Source organism: Bubalus kerabau, chromosome 14, assembly GCF_029407905.1.
Source record: "Bubalus kerabau isolate K-KA32 ecotype Philippines breed swamp buffalo chromosome 14, PCC_UOA_SB_1v2, whole genome shotgun sequence".
Taxonomy (NCBI): Eukaryota; Metazoa; Chordata; class Mammalia; order Artiodactyla; family Bovidae; genus Bubalus; species Bubalus kerabau.
The window spans coordinates 84,189,091-84,206,471 of NC_073637.1; the positions used below are offsets into that span (position 1 = coordinate 84,189,091).

Consider the following 17,381-nt stretch of genomic DNA (forward strand, 5'->3'; position numbering starts at 1 on the left):
CACACTGCTTTATTTAATTGCATGTAAGTTGTATCCACGTTGAAATAAGTATTTCTGGTATTTGATGTATTTCAGTCTATTATGCTTAGTTGCTCAGTTGTGTCCAGTTCTTTGGGACTCCATGGACTGTAGCCCGCCAGGCACCTCTGTCCATGGGATTCTCTAGGCGAGAATACTGGAGTGGGTTGCCATTCCTTTCTCCAGGGGATCTTCCTAATAACCCAGGGATCGAACCCCAGTCTCCTGCACTGCAGGCAGATTCTTAACCATTTGAATCATCAAGGAAGCCCCTGTGGTTCCAGAGAATGGGCTTAATATACTCTTGTGGGCTAGTGAAAGGCCAAGGAGAGCGTTTCATGAAAAATTCATGTGTAAGTTGAAATACGAATGATGTATACATAAATGGAAGAGTTGCATTTTGAGCTGAGGAATCAAAAATGAATTTATATATGGTTTTTCTCTCAACTTTTATGTTGCAATAAGATGCTTTAATCTTCGTAACTTAATTCATGATGCCTGTAACTGTGCTCTCTTCGTTTCTTTTCAGTTTGGAAGTGAAATTAGTTTTCCTGAATTTTGTTTAAAGGGAGTCACACCTAAGAATTTTAGTACATCTAATTTAAAAACTTGCTTTCTTGACAAAAAGATAATACCATCAAAGGATAAAGATATTTTGCCAAAGGTAATCTGTGTTTGTTTTTGCAATCCTTCATTCATAAATATTGTTATAAGATACATTTGAATCTTCAGTTAACTTAGCTAATATATGTGCTTAAGTGTGCTCACTCACACAACTTTTATTATAATTGTTCTTAAATTATACTGTGTTATCAGCATTGAATATTGGCAAAACTATCACTGTTTTAGATTCTTTTCAAAATGAAATGATCCTAATGTTAGGTCAGTATAGGCCTGAAACCACTTCAGGTTTGAACTTTACCATGTGAGCTCTCTAGGATTCAGTTTGAAGGGAGCATGACACAGTGGAAAGAGAACAGGCTTTGATCTCTCTGTCTCTGTGTTCACACACACAAACGCATGCATCAGTTCAGGCACTCAGTCATGTCTGGCTCTGTGACCTCATGGACTGCAGCACACCAGGCTTCCCGGTCTGTCACCAATCCCAGAACTTGCTCGAACTCATGTCAGTTGAGTTGGTGTTGCCTCCAACCATCTCACCCTCTGTCGCCCCTTCTGCCTTCAGTCTTTCCCAGCATCGGGGCCTTTTCTAATGAGTCAGCTCTTTGCATCAGGTGGCCAAAGTATTGAAGCTTCAGCATTAGTCCTTCTGATGAATATTTCGGATTGATTTCCTTTAGGATTGACTGGTTTGATCTTTTTGCTGTCCAAGGGACTCTCAAGAGTCTCCTCCAACACCACAGTTCAAAAGCATCAATACTTCGGCACTCAGCTTTCTTTATGACCCACCTCTCATATGACTACTGAAAAAACTATACCCTTGAGTATACAGATCTTTATATAAATACACACTATGTGTGTTTATTTTTGTGTATACACACACATACATATACATAATCACATATGGTAAAATTACTCAGATTTCTGCAAGTTTAAAATTTTGTATTGTTTGAAGATGTTTTTGCTTTTCATTGCACTTTCTATTAAGTACGCTAACCCCAACCTTGGAGATACCCTTTTCACTAGATACCCTTTTCACTAGCTCACTCTTGGTTTAGTTTTAGACTCTACCCAAAGAAATCCTTAATCTTACTTCTTTGAGTGGAGCTTGCTTTGTTAATTAGCATCTTGGTTTCACTAGTTCTTTCTTTAATTACTTTGGTATTTTCTCCAAAGATTTTTTTTTTGTTTTTAATCTCAGCATACCAGCGGATGTTGGCAATTTGTTCTCTGGTTCCTCTGCCTTTTCTGGTGTGTCTTTTCTTTTTCTTTCTCAGTTTTTCGGACCCACTTCAGTAACCTAGCCTCCTGGCTTATCTGTCTGTCTAGCTAGAGATAAACAGGATAAGTTGAGAACTCTTGTCCTCTGTTGCTTACCTCTTTTTAGACTTCTTCCTGTAAACTCTTTCTAGAAATTTTCCTTTCTAGGAAATCTCCATGTTTATCTCTCCACTCTGAAAGCTAGAATTGAAATGGAAGAAATTCTTGTCTGTTATAGAGAATGAAGTGTTTGGCTTGCATAATGTATAAATACTGTCTTTTTAAGACCAATTTTAAAGGTTTAAAACCTGATCACTAATTTGTTCACTTTCATTTTATTCCTGGTATTTAAAAACTTACATAATTTTATTTTCTTTTTTTAGGTTTTTCATTATTACGGCCCTGCTTTAGAATTTGTGCAGATGATAAAATTATCAGATCTACCCTCCTGCTATATGTCGGACATTGAATTTGAGTTGTATCCTTTTCATTTACATGTTCATCATAGATCACATTTTCTGTGTCAAGTAGAGTTTTTTCCTGGTACTACCACATTTAAATATTTGGCCGTACTTTTGTGTTTCTTTTTTTTATAATATCAGTATACCTTTCATTGCCATTGTTTTAAGAGAAGTTCTACAACTTGCAAAAAAGAATCTTCCTTCAGGTAGTATATTTATGCCTTTAGGATAGGCAGAAGACTTCCTGAAATTATCACTCATTTGTGGGGTAGGGAAGAGGGAAAAATGTTAGGAATCTATGAAGAAAAACAAAATAATTTATATACTATTAGAAGGTTCAGATGTTTCTCTTGACATTGACAGGATAGATAAAAGTGCTATTCTACTGTATTGTTTTAAATACCTAAGTAAATATAAATGCCATCACATTTGTCTACAAATATTCAGCATTTTTAGAATCTTTTTAAAGAAAATATATCTTAAGATGTTTTAAGAATATACCTAATAACAATATTTTGTATAAAAAGAATTTGTTATTGATTGGAAATGAAACAGTAGTACATACAGTGTTCTTGAATTTTTATTCAGAAGCTCCAGTTTTTAAAATTTCTGGTTCTAATAGTTTGCAGTATCCCTACTTCTTGGCGTATCTTCAGAATCAGAAAAATAATTGTCCTTAAGGAGAGGAGTAATTCTGAGTTCCTGCAGCTTAAAATTTTTAATAAATGAATTTAAACATCTTGTGAGTTGGAGGATCAAACTTATTTTAAGGAGTTAAATTATTTGATAGCTAACCATTCCGTCATTTCTTTAACTCCTTAGTACAGGGGATTGACAAAAAACAGTACCAAGCAGACCTCCAGGTTGCTGTTGGAGCAGATTTCTTCCCTGTGTGGCGAGGTATAGAAAGTGGGGTTTTGTTTGTTTTGTGTTAAACTCAGTATTTACAGATGTGTGAGAAAAAGGAATATATGTTTTTTTCATCTGTCTTTGTGTGATGATTTGGTTTCTTTCACATAACACATTGTTTTGGTCCTAATTCATATTAAAATATTTTGGACTTTTTATAACTCAAGTCCACTGCAGACAGGAAGTGATTTTTGTTTTTTTTAGAAGAGATTTTCAAAAATCAGCTTCATGATTGGTAATTGCTTTAAAGTTTTAGTCTATGTTAGATTTTTGTTAACCTACTCCTTTCACATGTGATTTCAGTTCTGTGGCAAGATACTTATATGGCCCAGATGATAGACACACTTAAGTGAAACATTTTCCCGAAACGTATAAAGCTCTAGATACCCTCTTTTTGAAGTTACAATGAAATCTTTAGTCCTTAGTTTTATAGATAATGTTTCAAGTCAAAATCAAGCATATACCTGTAATTTGGCACAGGTATAAAGTAATTATTAATCCATCTATTGAAGATAGGCAAGACCAATCCTAGAAGACAGCTAAACTCTTGGTATCTATTCATGTCATATTTTCAGTTGTTTTATTTTAAATTTGTTGTATTAGATTGTCATTTTTATTGTTTCTTGGGCAATGGCTATAGAATATTGGACTGTACTTTATCAGTCAAGGACAAATATTGGATCTTTAAATATATGTTCCTACTTTAATGCAGCAAAAGGGATAATTTTTGGAAACATAGATTATGTAATTTGGCTGATAGATCTGTAAATGTGAAACAGTTCATTGTCCTTTTACATTGGGTTAAAATTAGTTTTTTACATTTTTTGAAAGAAAATTTTAAATTGGATGCTCATTGCTCGAAATAATCCTAGTGCTTTATACCATGGTTTTCATTTATTTATTCTTTTTTTTTGGACTGCCTGCCATTTGCTTGTTGCAGGTACTGGAGAGAATAAAGTGGACAAGGTCCCTCCTTGGGAAGCTATCATAGTGCTGAAATTCTAGTGATTTATGTGATCCTAAGTCGACTTCTGAGCTTAAAAAGGATGTTTGATTATCCCCAGAATAAAAATAAAAACCTTTTAGAGGAATACTTATTAGATTAGAAAAAGGCAAGATAAAATTGTTAGGGAATCATAATATCTATTAATCATACGGGCAGGAACATTTTTGTTAAAGAGGAGAATTTATAAGGCTAAAATGATGATTGTCATATTAGTGCCTGCTTGTTTGGTGTTTGCCTCTTGAAAGGGGTTTGAAACGTTGTCTTAAATTTTGAAATAGAAGGTGAAACTAAAAGCATCATTCTCAGGTCTCTCAGAGTCTATCTAAGGATTAGTGTAGGAGTGAGCACGGCTTATCAGGATCCAAGTTTGTTCTCAGTATAGTGTAAACTATCGACATATATTTATTTTGTAGGAAATTATAGCGTATGTGATTTAGAAATGTTTATTTTCATTTTTGTAGTAAATGTTTAATCAAAAATAGGCTGTCTCAGAAATGTGGTTATTTATCTGGATGGTGGATCAGGATATGTATACCAGGGTATAAGTTATGCTTTGAACTGTGTTTAGCATCTCTACGTTGTTAAGCTGTAACTATAATTTTAACGGTCATATAATTGTTAAACTATAACTGGACTCTGATCTGGCATACTAACATTACAGCTTTGTCTGCCCTTTGGGCCAGATGGTCTTGTCATGCATTTTGGGCTAAGAAGTCTTCTTTATGCAAGGAGGAAGAACTAGGACTTAATGTTTAGAAAATTAAACATATATCTTTTAGAATTAATGATTATTTTCCTAAATATTTTTATTTTAATGTCTAATCTTGAGTATGTAGAATATACTTGACTTAAAAAGATTATGGCTATAATAATAAAGGAAAGTAAGCATATTTAATTTTACCTACCTTACTTTGCTCCGGTAGACTTATTTTTATAATTGTTAAGAATACGTAAGGAAAAATAATAAATAGCAGCAAAAAGTGTTAATTAACTTTGTATCACATATCTCGTGTAACCCATCTGTCTACCAAAGACAATTAAAAGTGACTTTGCTTTAGATTTGAGATGCCTCGTGCCTAAATTTCACCCAAATTTAAAAAAAAAGTATATATCGAGATGTGCTGATTTTGTAGCTTACATTTCTAAAACAACAGGCAGAGTACAGCTTTCAGGGTTGCAATTTGTATTGTTCAGTGCTTAATCAAATTGAGAATTTACCTAAATATGTTATGTTGGGTTTGGGGGAACAAATATTTAATGAACATCTGTGAACCCAGCCATGGGAATATAAGGATGACTAAGTTGAGCTTGCTCATAAATCAGTTGGACACTGCTGTATGTTTTCTGGCATAGATTCATGGTTTCTCTGAATTTTATATCTGTTAGCATTAAGTCTCTGATATCTAGGAACAGAAGTTATGAAATTGCCTTTTGATTCTAATTTTGAAGCCAGAACAATAATCCATTTAGACTCAAATTTATAAAATTATGGCTTAGTGTGACCAGAATCTTTTGAGGACAGATAGAATTTGTGGCCTCTCATTGATTTGCCGGAGAAGGCAATGGCACCCCACTCCAGTACTCTTGCCTGGAAAATCCCATGGAGCCTGGTGGGCTGCCATCCATGGGGTTGCTAAAAGTCAGACACGACTGAGCGACTTCACTTTCACTTTTCACTTTCATGCACTGGAGAAGGAAATGGCAACCCACTCCGGTGTTCTTGCCTGGAGAATCCCAGGGACGGGGGAGCCTGGTGGGCTGCCGTCTATGGGGTCGCACAGAGTTGGACACAACGGAAGTGACTTAGCAGCATTGATTTGCAGATAGACAAAGAAATTATACCCACAACCTAAACTTGAATCAAATATTGTAAATATGGTTTTCAGATATATGACTCAGTGGAAGGAAAAGGAATACCTATAGCTGAATACCTTTCTATGTTTTTTGGCTTTTACTTTTTTGGTAGAGGTGAGGCCGTGTTTTGGGTTTTTGTTTTTATTAGTTTTTATAGTGAAATTTTTGGGAGAGAGTGTTATTAAAGGTGTGTTATGTCGATGAAATGTGAGTAGAGAATTGTCAGGTGACACCCTTTTACAGTTGCTTTCTGTGTGCAGTCACTAAAAGTGTGTTCTGTTTTATCCAGGCTGGTGCTCTGTTTGTGTTGCCGTGCACCATTGGTAGCATACTTACTCCTCCTCCCAGCCAGCTCAGTTCAAGAAGATGGAAGGAATATATGGCTAGAAAGCCTAGGACAATCGGTGGTAAGCAGTCCAGTTTTCATGGTGTAACATAAATAATGTACATATCAAATCTGAAATACAGATAACACTTCTTCATGAGAAAATACGTTATTACTACTAATTAAGAAAGACCTGTATCATATTAAGATTTTTTTTTTATCTAACAACCTACTGCAACATATATACAACAACCTTAATTCATTCATAAAATATCAGTGTTCAAAAGACAGAAATCTTGGTTAATTAGATAGCTAATTATATTGAACATGGGTTTCTTAGAGCCATTTCAGGAAATAAACTTGTGGTTACAATTTTATGACGAAATTAATAGAATCTATTTAACAACTTTTTATATGCTGTGCACTATTCTAAGTACTTTAGAAATCTTGATTCATTTAAATTTTATACTAACCTTGTGAAATTGCATTTATACCCATTTAACAGATACGGAAAATTGGGGCTTGGAGAAATTACAGAGCTATTAATTGGCAGAATCTTGTTTCAAATCCTGTCTCTTCCAGTTAATAGCTCTGTTAACATCTCCAAGGATTTGAACCCAGGCCTCTAATAATCTATTACATTCAAGATGTCATTAGTTTCTATTATAAATTCAGATTATTTAAATCCAAACTAATATTTCATGAAGTAATGGTGGGACAGATGTTAAAGTCACTTGTCCAAAGTCACATCACCAAAGTGTGTTCCTCTGTACTCTTCGCCAGCGTCTATTCCAATTGGACAATGCTGTGGACTGGGCCTTGTGACTCAGCTGGTAAAGAATCCACCTGCAATGTGGGAGCCCTGGGTTCAGTCCCTGGGTAGGGAGGATCCCCTGGAAGAGGGAAAGGCTGCCCACTCCAGTATTCTGGGCTGGAGATTTCCATGGACTATACAGTCCATGGGGTTGCCAAGACTTGGACACAACTGAGCGACTTTCACTTCTTTCTTTTGTTTAATTTAATTCTGCACTTATGATTAGCTGTTGTGCTCCATGCTGTGGTAGGACTGCAGACGCGTGTCTGCCCTGCTGTAATCTCTGGACATGCTCTCAAGTCAAGTGCTTGTGCTGAGCTGTGTCCAACTCTTTGTGCCCCCATGGACGGTAGCCCGCCAGGCTCCTCTGTCCTTGGAATTCTTCAGGCAAGAATACTGGATGGCTTGCCTTTTCCTTCTCCAGGGGATCTTCCCAACCCAGGGATTGAGCCTGCGTCTTCTACCTCTCCTGTATTGCAGGCAGATTATTGACCAGGAAAGCTGCAGAGATACTCTAGAGCCCTAGAATGCCAAGGAATACAGTTTTACAATCAGTGGCTTCCCCAGTACTTTATAGGTGAGATATTGAAATACATGTTAGCAAATGTTGAATTTGAAATGCACATAGTATTTATGTAGAGAGTTAAAGCTAGAGTTTAAAGTTTTAGATGTATATCTCAGTGAGTCATCAGAGCAAGAGATTTAGAGTTTAGCTTACCGGCTGTTTTGTTTACCTATTTTAAAAGTCACCCTACTTCACTTGAGTTCAGTCGCTCAGTCATGTCTGACTCTTTGTGACCCCATGGACTGTAGTGTGCCAGGCTTCCCTGTCCATCACCAACACCTGGAGCTTGCTCAAACTCATGTCCCTTGAGTCGGTGATGCCATCCAACCATCTCATCCTCTGTCGTCCTCCTCTCCTCCTGCCCTCGGTCTTTCCCAGCATCAGGGTCTTTCTCAGTGAGTCAGTTCTTCCCATCAGGTGGCCAAAGTATTAGAGTTTCAGCTTTAGCATCAGTCAGTCCTTCCAATGAATATTCAGGACTGATCTCCTTTAGGATGGACTGGTTGGATATCCTTGCAGTCCAAGGAACTCTCAAGAGTCTTCTCCAACACCACAGTTCAAAAGCATCAATTCTTTGGTGTTCAGCTTTCTTTATAATCCAACTCTTACATCCATACATGACTACTGGAAAAACCATAGCTTTGAATAGACGGACCTTTGTTGGAAGAGTAATGTCTCTGCTTTTTAGTATGCTGTCTAGGTTGGTCATAACTTTCCTTCCAAGGAGTAAGCATCTTCTAATTTCATGGCTGCCGTCACCATCTGCCTTGATTTTGGAGCCCAGAAAAATAAAGTCAGCCACTGTTTGCACTGTTTCCCCATCTACTTGCCATGAAGGGATGGGACCAGATGCCATGATCTTAGTTTTCTGAATGTTGAGCTTGAAGCCAACTTTTTCACTCTCCTCTTTCATCAAGAGGCTCTTTAGTTCCTCTTCACTTTCTACCAAAAGGGTGGTGTCATCTGCATATCTGAGGTTATTGATATTTCTCCCGGCAGTCTTGATTCCAGCTTGTGCTTCCTCCAGCCCAGCGTTTCTCATGATGTACTTTGCATATAATTTAAATAAGCAGGGTGACAATATACAGCCTTGATGTACTTCTTTCCCGATTTGGAACCAGTCTGTTGTTGTTCCATGTCCAGTTCTAAACTGTTGCTTCCTAACCTGCATACAGGTTTCTCAAGAGGCAGGTAAGGTGGTGTGGTATTCTTATCTGTTCAAGAATTTTCCACAGTTTGTTGTGATCCACATAGTCAAAGGTTTTGGTGTAGTCAATAAAACAGAAGTAGATGTTTTTCTGGAACTCTCTTGCTTTTTCCATGATCCAGCGAATGTTGGCAGTTTGATCTCTGGGTCCTCTGCTTTTTCTAAATCCAGCTTGAATACCTGGAAGTTCATGTACTGTTGAAGCCTGGCTTGGAGAATTTTAGCGTTACTTTATTAGCGTGTGAGATGAGTGCAATTGTGCGTAGTTGAGCATTCTTTGGAGCTTCCTTTCTTGGGGATTGGAATGAAAACTGACCTTTCCCAGTCCTGTGGCCACTGCTGAATTTTCCAAATTTGCTGGCATATCGAGTGCAGCACTTTCACAACTTCGTCTTTTAGGACTTGAAATAGCTCAACTGGAATTCCATCACCTCCACTAGCTTTGTTTGTAGTGATGCTTCCTATAGCCCACTTTACTCAGACTCTGGGATGTCTGGCTCTAGGTGAGTGATCACACCATCGTAGTTTTCTGAGTCATGAAAATCTATTTTGTACAGTTCTTCTGTGTATTGTTGCCACCTCTTCTTAATATCTTCTGCTTCTGTTAGGTCCATACCATTTCTGTCCTTTATTGAGCCAATCTTTTCATGAAATGTTCCCTTGGTATGTTGAATTTTCTTGAGATCTCTAGTCTTTCCCATTTTATTGTTTTCCTCTATTTCTTTGCATTGATCACTGAGGAAGGCTTTCTTATCTCTCCTTGCTATTTTTTGGAATTCTGCATTCAAATGAGTATATCTTTCCTTTTGTCCTTTGTCTTTAACTTCTCTTCCTTTCTCGGCTATTTGTAAGGCTTCCTCAGACTACCATTTTGCCTTTTTCCATTTCTTTTTCCTGAGGATGGTCTTGATCCCTGTCTTGTGTACAATGTCACAAACCTCCGTCCATAGCTCTTCAGGCTCTCTGTCTGTTAGATCTAACCCCTTGAATCTATTTGTCACTTCCACTGTATAATCGTAAGGGATTTGATTTAGGTCATATGTGAATGGTCCAGTGGCTTTCCCTACTTTCTTCAATTTAAGTCTGAATTTGGCAATAAGGAGTTCATGATCTGAGCCATAGTCAGCTCCCTTGTCTTTGTCTTGTCTTCTCTTGTGTTATTGGAAGAGTGTGTTTGCTATGACCAGTATGTTCTCTTGGGCAAACTGTGTTAGCCTTTGCCTTGCTTCATTTTGTACTCCAGTGCCAAACTTGCATTGGAGATACTCCAAATTTGCCTCTTGCAGGAGACCTGGGTTTGATCCCTGGGTTGAAAATTGTCCCCTGGAGAAAGGCTACCCACTCCAGTATTCTGGCCTGAAGAATTCCCAGACTCAAACAGAACAGCACCCTAAGCGACTTGCTGCAAAGAGCAGACAGTTGACTTGCTCATAGCTGGAGCAGGGTTCACCTGGGCAGCTCTCCTGCCCGTCTCACCAGCGCTCACGGATTGAGTTGTGGCGTCACTGAGCTGGTGGCTTGTTTGCGGGTTGGCCTCAGATGGGCGCAGGAAGGGGGCGCTTCTCCATGTGCTGTCAGGGCCTTCTCCTTGCCACGTGCTTTTTTCCTGTGATCTCCATAGCACATAGCTAGGATTTTTACATGACGACTCAAGATTCCAAGATACGCAAACATTGAGGCTGCCGGGACTTTTTAAGGCTTCTTCCCGGAACTGGCCGAGTGTTACTTCTGCTGTGTTCTGTTAGTTAAAGCTCCTCTCACCATGGGCCAGACTCAAGAGGGAGGCGGCCGTCAGGCTCTGAGCCCTGGGACGCCACCGATGCCACAGCCCTCCACGGACGAGTGGGGGTGACCGTGGGCACTGTAGGCGTGGCTAGGAAGAAACACAGCGTGAGGAGAACGAGAACCTTTAGAAATACCTGAATTTAAGGCATAGTGGAGGAAACGGTTGTCGGAAAACTGGAAAAAATTATAGGCATTAACATCGATATTGAAATACAGTTTATGACATGATATAGAATATGGTGCAAGGTGTGAGAAATAACGGGGAGTCCAGCAAGGTTCTTACACTTGAGGAAATAGAAGCATGGTCCTCTTCTTGGTGAAATTTATAGCCAAATGAGGCAGGCCCTTTGAAAAATCATTTTAAATCCCTTTAGCTGGCAGGGTGAAAGTGAAGTGGAGGATACTTCCAGGGTGTACGACCTCACAGAGCCTTACACAGGGCTTCTTTGAGGAACAGACATTGTTAATGTAGCTTATTGCACTGAACTACTCATGAATAAATTCAACTTTAACCCTTCTCAGCTCACAGGGAATATGTGTATACCTGGTGATTTTGGCGGATGCTAAAACAAAGTCAGAAATAGACTTACTGGATGGCAGAAGAGTCAGTTTCACCTTACTACATGAAATGATGGGATAGAATAGTATTTATCGGTTTCTCACTATTATCTATATTTAAGGCTATTAACCATAGCCTTGACTAGACGGACCTTTGTTGGCAAAGTAATATCTCTGCTTTTTAATATGCTCTCTAGGTTGGTCATAACTTTCCTTCCAAGGAGTAAGCATCTTTTAATTTTATGGCTGCAATCACCATCTGCAGTGATTTTGGAGCCCCCCAAAATAAAGTCTGACACTGTTTCTCCATCTATTTGCCATGAAGTGATGGGACCAGATGCCATGATCTTCGTTTTCTGAATGTTGAGCTTTAAGCCAACTTTTTCACTCTCCTCTTTTACTTTCATCAAGAGGCTCTTTAGTTCTTCTTCACTTTCTGCCATAAGGGTGGTGTTATCTGCATGTCTGAGGTTAACTGATATTTCTCCGGGCAATCTTGATTCCAGCTTGTGCTTCCTCCAGCCCAGCGTTTCTCATGATGTACTCTGCAGATGAATTAAATAAGTAGGGTGACACTATACAGCCTTGACGTACTCCTTTTCTTATTTGGAACCAGGCTGTTGTTCCATGTCCAGTTCTAACTGTTTCTTCTTGACCTGCATACAGGTTTCTCAAGAGGCAGGTCAGGTGGTCTGGTATTCCCATCTCTTTCAGAATTGTCCACAGTTTATTGTGATCCACACAGTCAAAGGCTTTGGCATACTCAATAAAGCAGAAATAGATGTTTTTCTGGAATTCTCTTGCTTTCTCCATGATCCAGTGGATGTTGGCAATTTGATCTCTGGTTCCTCTGCCTTTTCTAAAACCAGCTTGAACATCTGGAAGTTCACGGTTCACATATTGCTGAAGCCTGGCTTGGAGAATTTTGAGCATTACTTTACTAGCGTGTGAGATGAGTGCAGTTGTGTGGTAGTTTGAGCATTCTTTGGCATTGCCTTTCTTTGGGATTGGAATGAAAACTGACCTTTTCCAGTCCTGTGGCCACTGCTGAGTTCCACATTTGCTGGCATACTGAGTGCAGCACTTTCACAGCATCATCTTTCAGGATTTGGAATAGCTCAACTGGAATTCCATCACCTCCACTAGCTTTGTTCGTAGTGATGCTTCCTAAGGCCCACTTGACCTCACATTCCAAGATGTCTGGCTCTAGGTGAATGATCACACCATCGTGAATATCTGGGTCGTGAAGATCTTTTTTGTACAGTTCTTCTGTGTATTCTTGCCACCTCTTCTTAATATCTTCTGCTTCTGTTAGGTCCATAGCATTTCTGTCCTTTATCGAGCCCATCTTTGCATGAAATCTTCCCTTGGTATCTCTAATTTTCTTGAAGAGATCTCTAATCTTTCCCATTCTATTGTTTTCCTCTATTTCTTTGCATTGATCGCTGAGGAAGGCTTTCTTATCTCTCCTTGCTATCCTTTGGAACTCTACATTCAAATGGGAATATCTTTCCTTTTCTTGTTTGCTTTTCCCTGCTCTTCTTTTCATAGCTATTTGGAAGGCCTCCTCAGACAGCCATTTTGCTTTTTTACATTTCTTTTCCATGGGGATGGTCTTGATCCCTGTCTCCTGTACAATGTCATGAACCTCCATCCATAGTTCATCAGGCACTCTATCTATCAGATCTTGTCCCTTAAATCTATTTCTCACTTCTACTGTATAATCATAAGGGATTTGATTTAGATCATACCTAAATGATAAAAAGTCAAAATTTAGGTCATACCTAAATCATAAAAAAAAAACATAGTCAAGGGTATGGTTTTTCCAGTGGTCATGTATGGATGTGAGAGTTGGACTGTGAGGAAAGCTGAGCGCCAAAGAATTGATGCTTTTGAACTGTTGTGCTGGAGAAGACTCTTGCGAGTCCCTTGGACTGCAAGGAGATCCAACCAGTCCATCCTAAAGGAGACCAGTCCTGGGTGTTCATTGGAAGGACTGATGCTGAGGCTGAAACTCCAATACTTTGGCCGCCTGATGAGAAGAGTTGACTCATTGGAAAAGACCCTGATGCTGGGAGGGATTGGGGGCAGGAGGAGAAGGGGATGACAGAGGATGAGATGCCTGGATGGCATCAGTGACTTGATGCACATGAATTTGGGTGAAGTCCGGGAGTTGGTGATGGACAGGGAGGCCTGGCGTGTTGCAGTCCATGGGGTCGCAAAGAGTCGGACTCGACTGAACGACTGAACTGAACTGAAGGCTATTAACATGGATTGAACACTAACGTCTCTTAACTAAACTTAAGTGTATTCTTGACAGCCCTTTATTTATTTTTCCTCTTGTAATTTTTTCTAAGATAATTTTTTGATTTAGAATTTACTCTTAGTTGTTTTTTTTTTTTTCATAGTTTTTATTGCAGCTCTAAGAAAATACCTTATCAGTTGGCTTGATTTGATTTTTCTTTTCCCCTCTTTAAATTTGGGGATTCATATTGGTAACTTCTGAAAAATAATTAGAAATCTATCACATGACCATCTTTGAAGCCAGATTGTTGATTACTGATTAGGCTGTATCATTGAGGGCTGATTAAGCTGACACTTCACAGTATTTTTTTTTTTTTCATGTTAGAAGTAGAAACAATCAAATTGAACAGTTGATTATTAAGTTCTATTTTACTCATAACCCTTCCTGGAGGGGAAATTATCCCACAGACAAAACTTCCATTGTAAAGAGTAGCTGAAGTTTAGCTAGTGTACGCTTGATGCCTCTTCCATGGGGAAGCATCATAGCCCTTTTGTGGTGCCCCTTCCAGTAGCCTGTCTCACTGCCAGATAAGATGTCAACTGTCAGATCAGTCTTCTAAATCAAAACTCTGTTTCCCCACAGCCTGTTGAATCCTGCCCAGCTGTTCTCTGATGGTGCCTTCCATGTTCCCTTTCCTCCAAGCTACACTTTGTACTCTTTGCTGAAATTCTTCCCTGACTTTGTACTTTTACGATCTTGTTAATTATTCATTCAATCATACCTTTCTGTTTGTGCTTTGTAGGTACTATGAATTAGGGATGGTACTACAATCTGGGGATTGATGGTTAGCAAGGCAGACATGGCTTCTCCTCTTCTAGAATTTACACTATAACTTAGAAAATAGATATGGAGAAAGAGCTATAAGTCTTACCTATACAAATACAAAGTGCTAATTATACACATACTTATACAAAATACTTAGTTATACAAATACTATATACAAAACATTGTATTTAGTAGTAACCAACTAGAAATAATCCCGAGTAGCTGTTACATAAATAAAACATGTGCAAAGGTTATTATTGCTACAATTTGTAGTACAAATACCTGTTCAGGTGTATGAATGCAAGCATTTTTTTGTATTTGCACATGTATGAAATACTTAAGTTTTTCAGCAGACTTTTCTGAGCAGCTAAAATGTGCTAGGTGTGTTTTACATGCTGGACCGGCAGTAAATTGAACAAAGACCTCGCCCTTGGGGAGCTCACACGGTGATGGGGTCACAGGTTCAGTTCTTACCCAGAGTGGCTAGGTCTCTCAGTTTGGGGAAACCGTTACTCCACAGTCATTTTCTTGCTCAGGACCTAATTTTCGCTCTCCTGTCTAAAGCTGCAGCTGGACTGCACTCCTGACGTCCTCTCATTGTCCCAGCTCTATTTTCCTCCTTAGTGCTTCCCACCATCTAGTATACCTAATGTGTGTTCATTTCTTTCACTGGTATGGAGAAGAGACAAGGTGAACTCTTTACTTTTATTTGTTGCTTTATTCTCAGTGCCTGGAACAGTGCCTGACCCTTGATGGACCCCATGCACTGTGGCCACCGGGCTCCTCTGTCCATGGGATTCTCCAGGCAAGGATACTGGAGGGGCCAGCTGTTCTCTTCTCCAGGGGAGCTTACCGACCCAGGGATTGAAACCCAGGTCTCTTGCACTGCAGACAGATTTTTTTACCCTGTGAGCTACCAGGGAAGTCCTGACACTTAATAGGTACTCAAAAATAATTGTTAAATATTAAGTGAAATATAGATTGTATTTCCAATTAGTAGTAACTGCTGTCTGGAAAAGTGAAGAAAGACTTTGAATGAACTGCAGTGTGAACCAAAATTTGTGCTCCAGGTTTTATCAGTTCTTCAGGTTTAATGTAAGAAATCAAGGGATGTATATAATACATATATGTATTAGTTTGAACTGTGGTATGTCAAAAATTGTTAAATATCAGCAATTCATACAATTTGACCTCAAATAGGACAGTGCCCAATTTGAAATATGCTTAAATTGAATGGCAAAAGAATGATTTTTAAAGTGATTTTTGCTGAAATATTCGAGTATTATGGTACTGGGAAAAATGTAAAAGAACTATGGAAACAAATGGAAGGAACTAAACCCTACTACATCTCTGAAGAAAGGGCTCTATGTTTAAACTTGCATTAAAAAGCCAGTTGTATCAACCTGGTACCATATGTTCACAGAGATGTTTTATGAAATTGTCAAAAAATTGGATGTTGATCATTGCCTAATTTTATATAAAGAATGAAAAAGCTAAGGTACAGAGAAATCAGGAAACTTGCCTAAGGTCACAGGGTGAAGTCAGAATTTCCACCTAAATCTTTCTGCTGGTCATCTGTGATCATTTCACTATCCTGAGTTCTATTTTTGCCACATTTTTTAAAAATTGGAATTCTTTTGAAAGGAAACATTTTGAAGATACTCGGCCAAAAAAAAAAAATTATTAGTTAGGACTAATAAAGTACTTTGCATTGAGGAAGCTTGTGCCTTCTTCATACTCCAATCAGTGGGGTAAAAGTGTTTCAGAATAGTGAGCTGAAACTGACAAGGTTAAGGTGACTCAGCGTAATTTATTTTATAAATACTTTTGCCCTTGAGAAGAGGTAAAGGACTTGGATAAAGATTTTTAAAGAGATTTCAGTGGCAAAGACAAAGTATTCTTTCAGTCAGCAAAACTTATATTTATTGTGTGCTCGTGTTCAGGGCATTATTCTAGATGCTAGAAATTCAGTAGTAAAAACAGTCAACCAACTTTACTGTATTAACTTTTATTAAGCATACCATGGAACAGCATACTTGTTCTCTTCAAGCACAGATGGGACTTTCAGGGTAGACTATATATTTGTTAGGCCATTAAACAAGGCTCAGTAAATTTAAAAGGATAAAAATAATACACAATGTTTTCTCCAGTTACAATGGAATTAAATTAGAAAGCAACAGCAGAAAGAAATCTGAGAAATACTTTAAATATTTGGAAACTAAAATTTAAGCACACTTCTAAATAGCCCCTAGGTCAAATTAAAAAAATAATTTTAACTGAATGAAAATAGAAACAAACATATGAAAAGGCCCTCATTGCAGTTCTAAGAGGATTCTAAATGCTTATCTTAGAACAGAAGGAAGATCTAAAGTCGACATTAACCTCAGGAAGCTAGAATACTAAATCCAAGTTAAGGAGAAGGAAGGAAATTAGACCAGAAATCAATGAATAAAACACAGGGGACTCTATCTAACAGAAAGTCCAAGACCTGTACATTGCAAACTACAAAACATCACTGAGGGCATTTAAAGAAGAGAACAGTGAATGGAGAGATGCAGCGTGTTCATAGTTGAGGAAATGCAGTCTTATCGCGGTGGTCTTTCTCTCCACATGGATGGTAGCAGTGGTCTAGTAGTGTTAGTCCCTCAGTCGTGTCTGACTCTGTGCGACCCCATGGACTGTAGCTCGCCAGACTCCTCTGTCCATGGAATTCTCCAGGCCAGAATACTGGAGTGGGTAGCACTTCCCTTCTCCAGGGGATCTTCCCGACCCAGGGACCAAACCCAGGACTCCTGCATTACAGGCGGATTCTTTACCGTCTGAGTTACAGGGAATAGATTCAATCTAATCTCTAATGAAATTACAGGAGGCCTTTTCATAGAATTTGTCAAAATAATACTAGATTTATAGGAAATTACAAAGGTCTAG

The 17,381-nt window shown here is 38.6% G+C and overlaps 1 protein-coding gene across 6 annotated transcripts in view; it reads left to right on the forward strand.

Moving 5' to 3' along the window:
• The window catches only part of MTBP (MDM2 binding protein), a 76,879-nt gene that overhangs the window by 12,259 nt on the left and 47,239 nt on the right, over positions 1–17,381 (forward strand). For all 6 annotated transcript variants that reach the window (XR_008702442.1, XM_055546790.1, XM_055546789.1 and 3 more), the window contains 4 exons: positions 548–682; positions 2,283–2,377; positions 3,188–3,260; positions 6,419–6,536. Coding sequence is in view for 5 of the 6 variants with exons in the window: in XM_055546790.1 (XP_055402765.1) it covers positions 548–682; positions 2,283–2,377; positions 3,188–3,260; positions 6,419–6,536 (421 nt within the window). In the remaining variant the exon portion in view is untranslated. The remainder of the gene's footprint in view (positions 1–547; positions 683–2,282; positions 2,378–3,187; positions 3,261–6,418; positions 6,537–17,381) is intronic.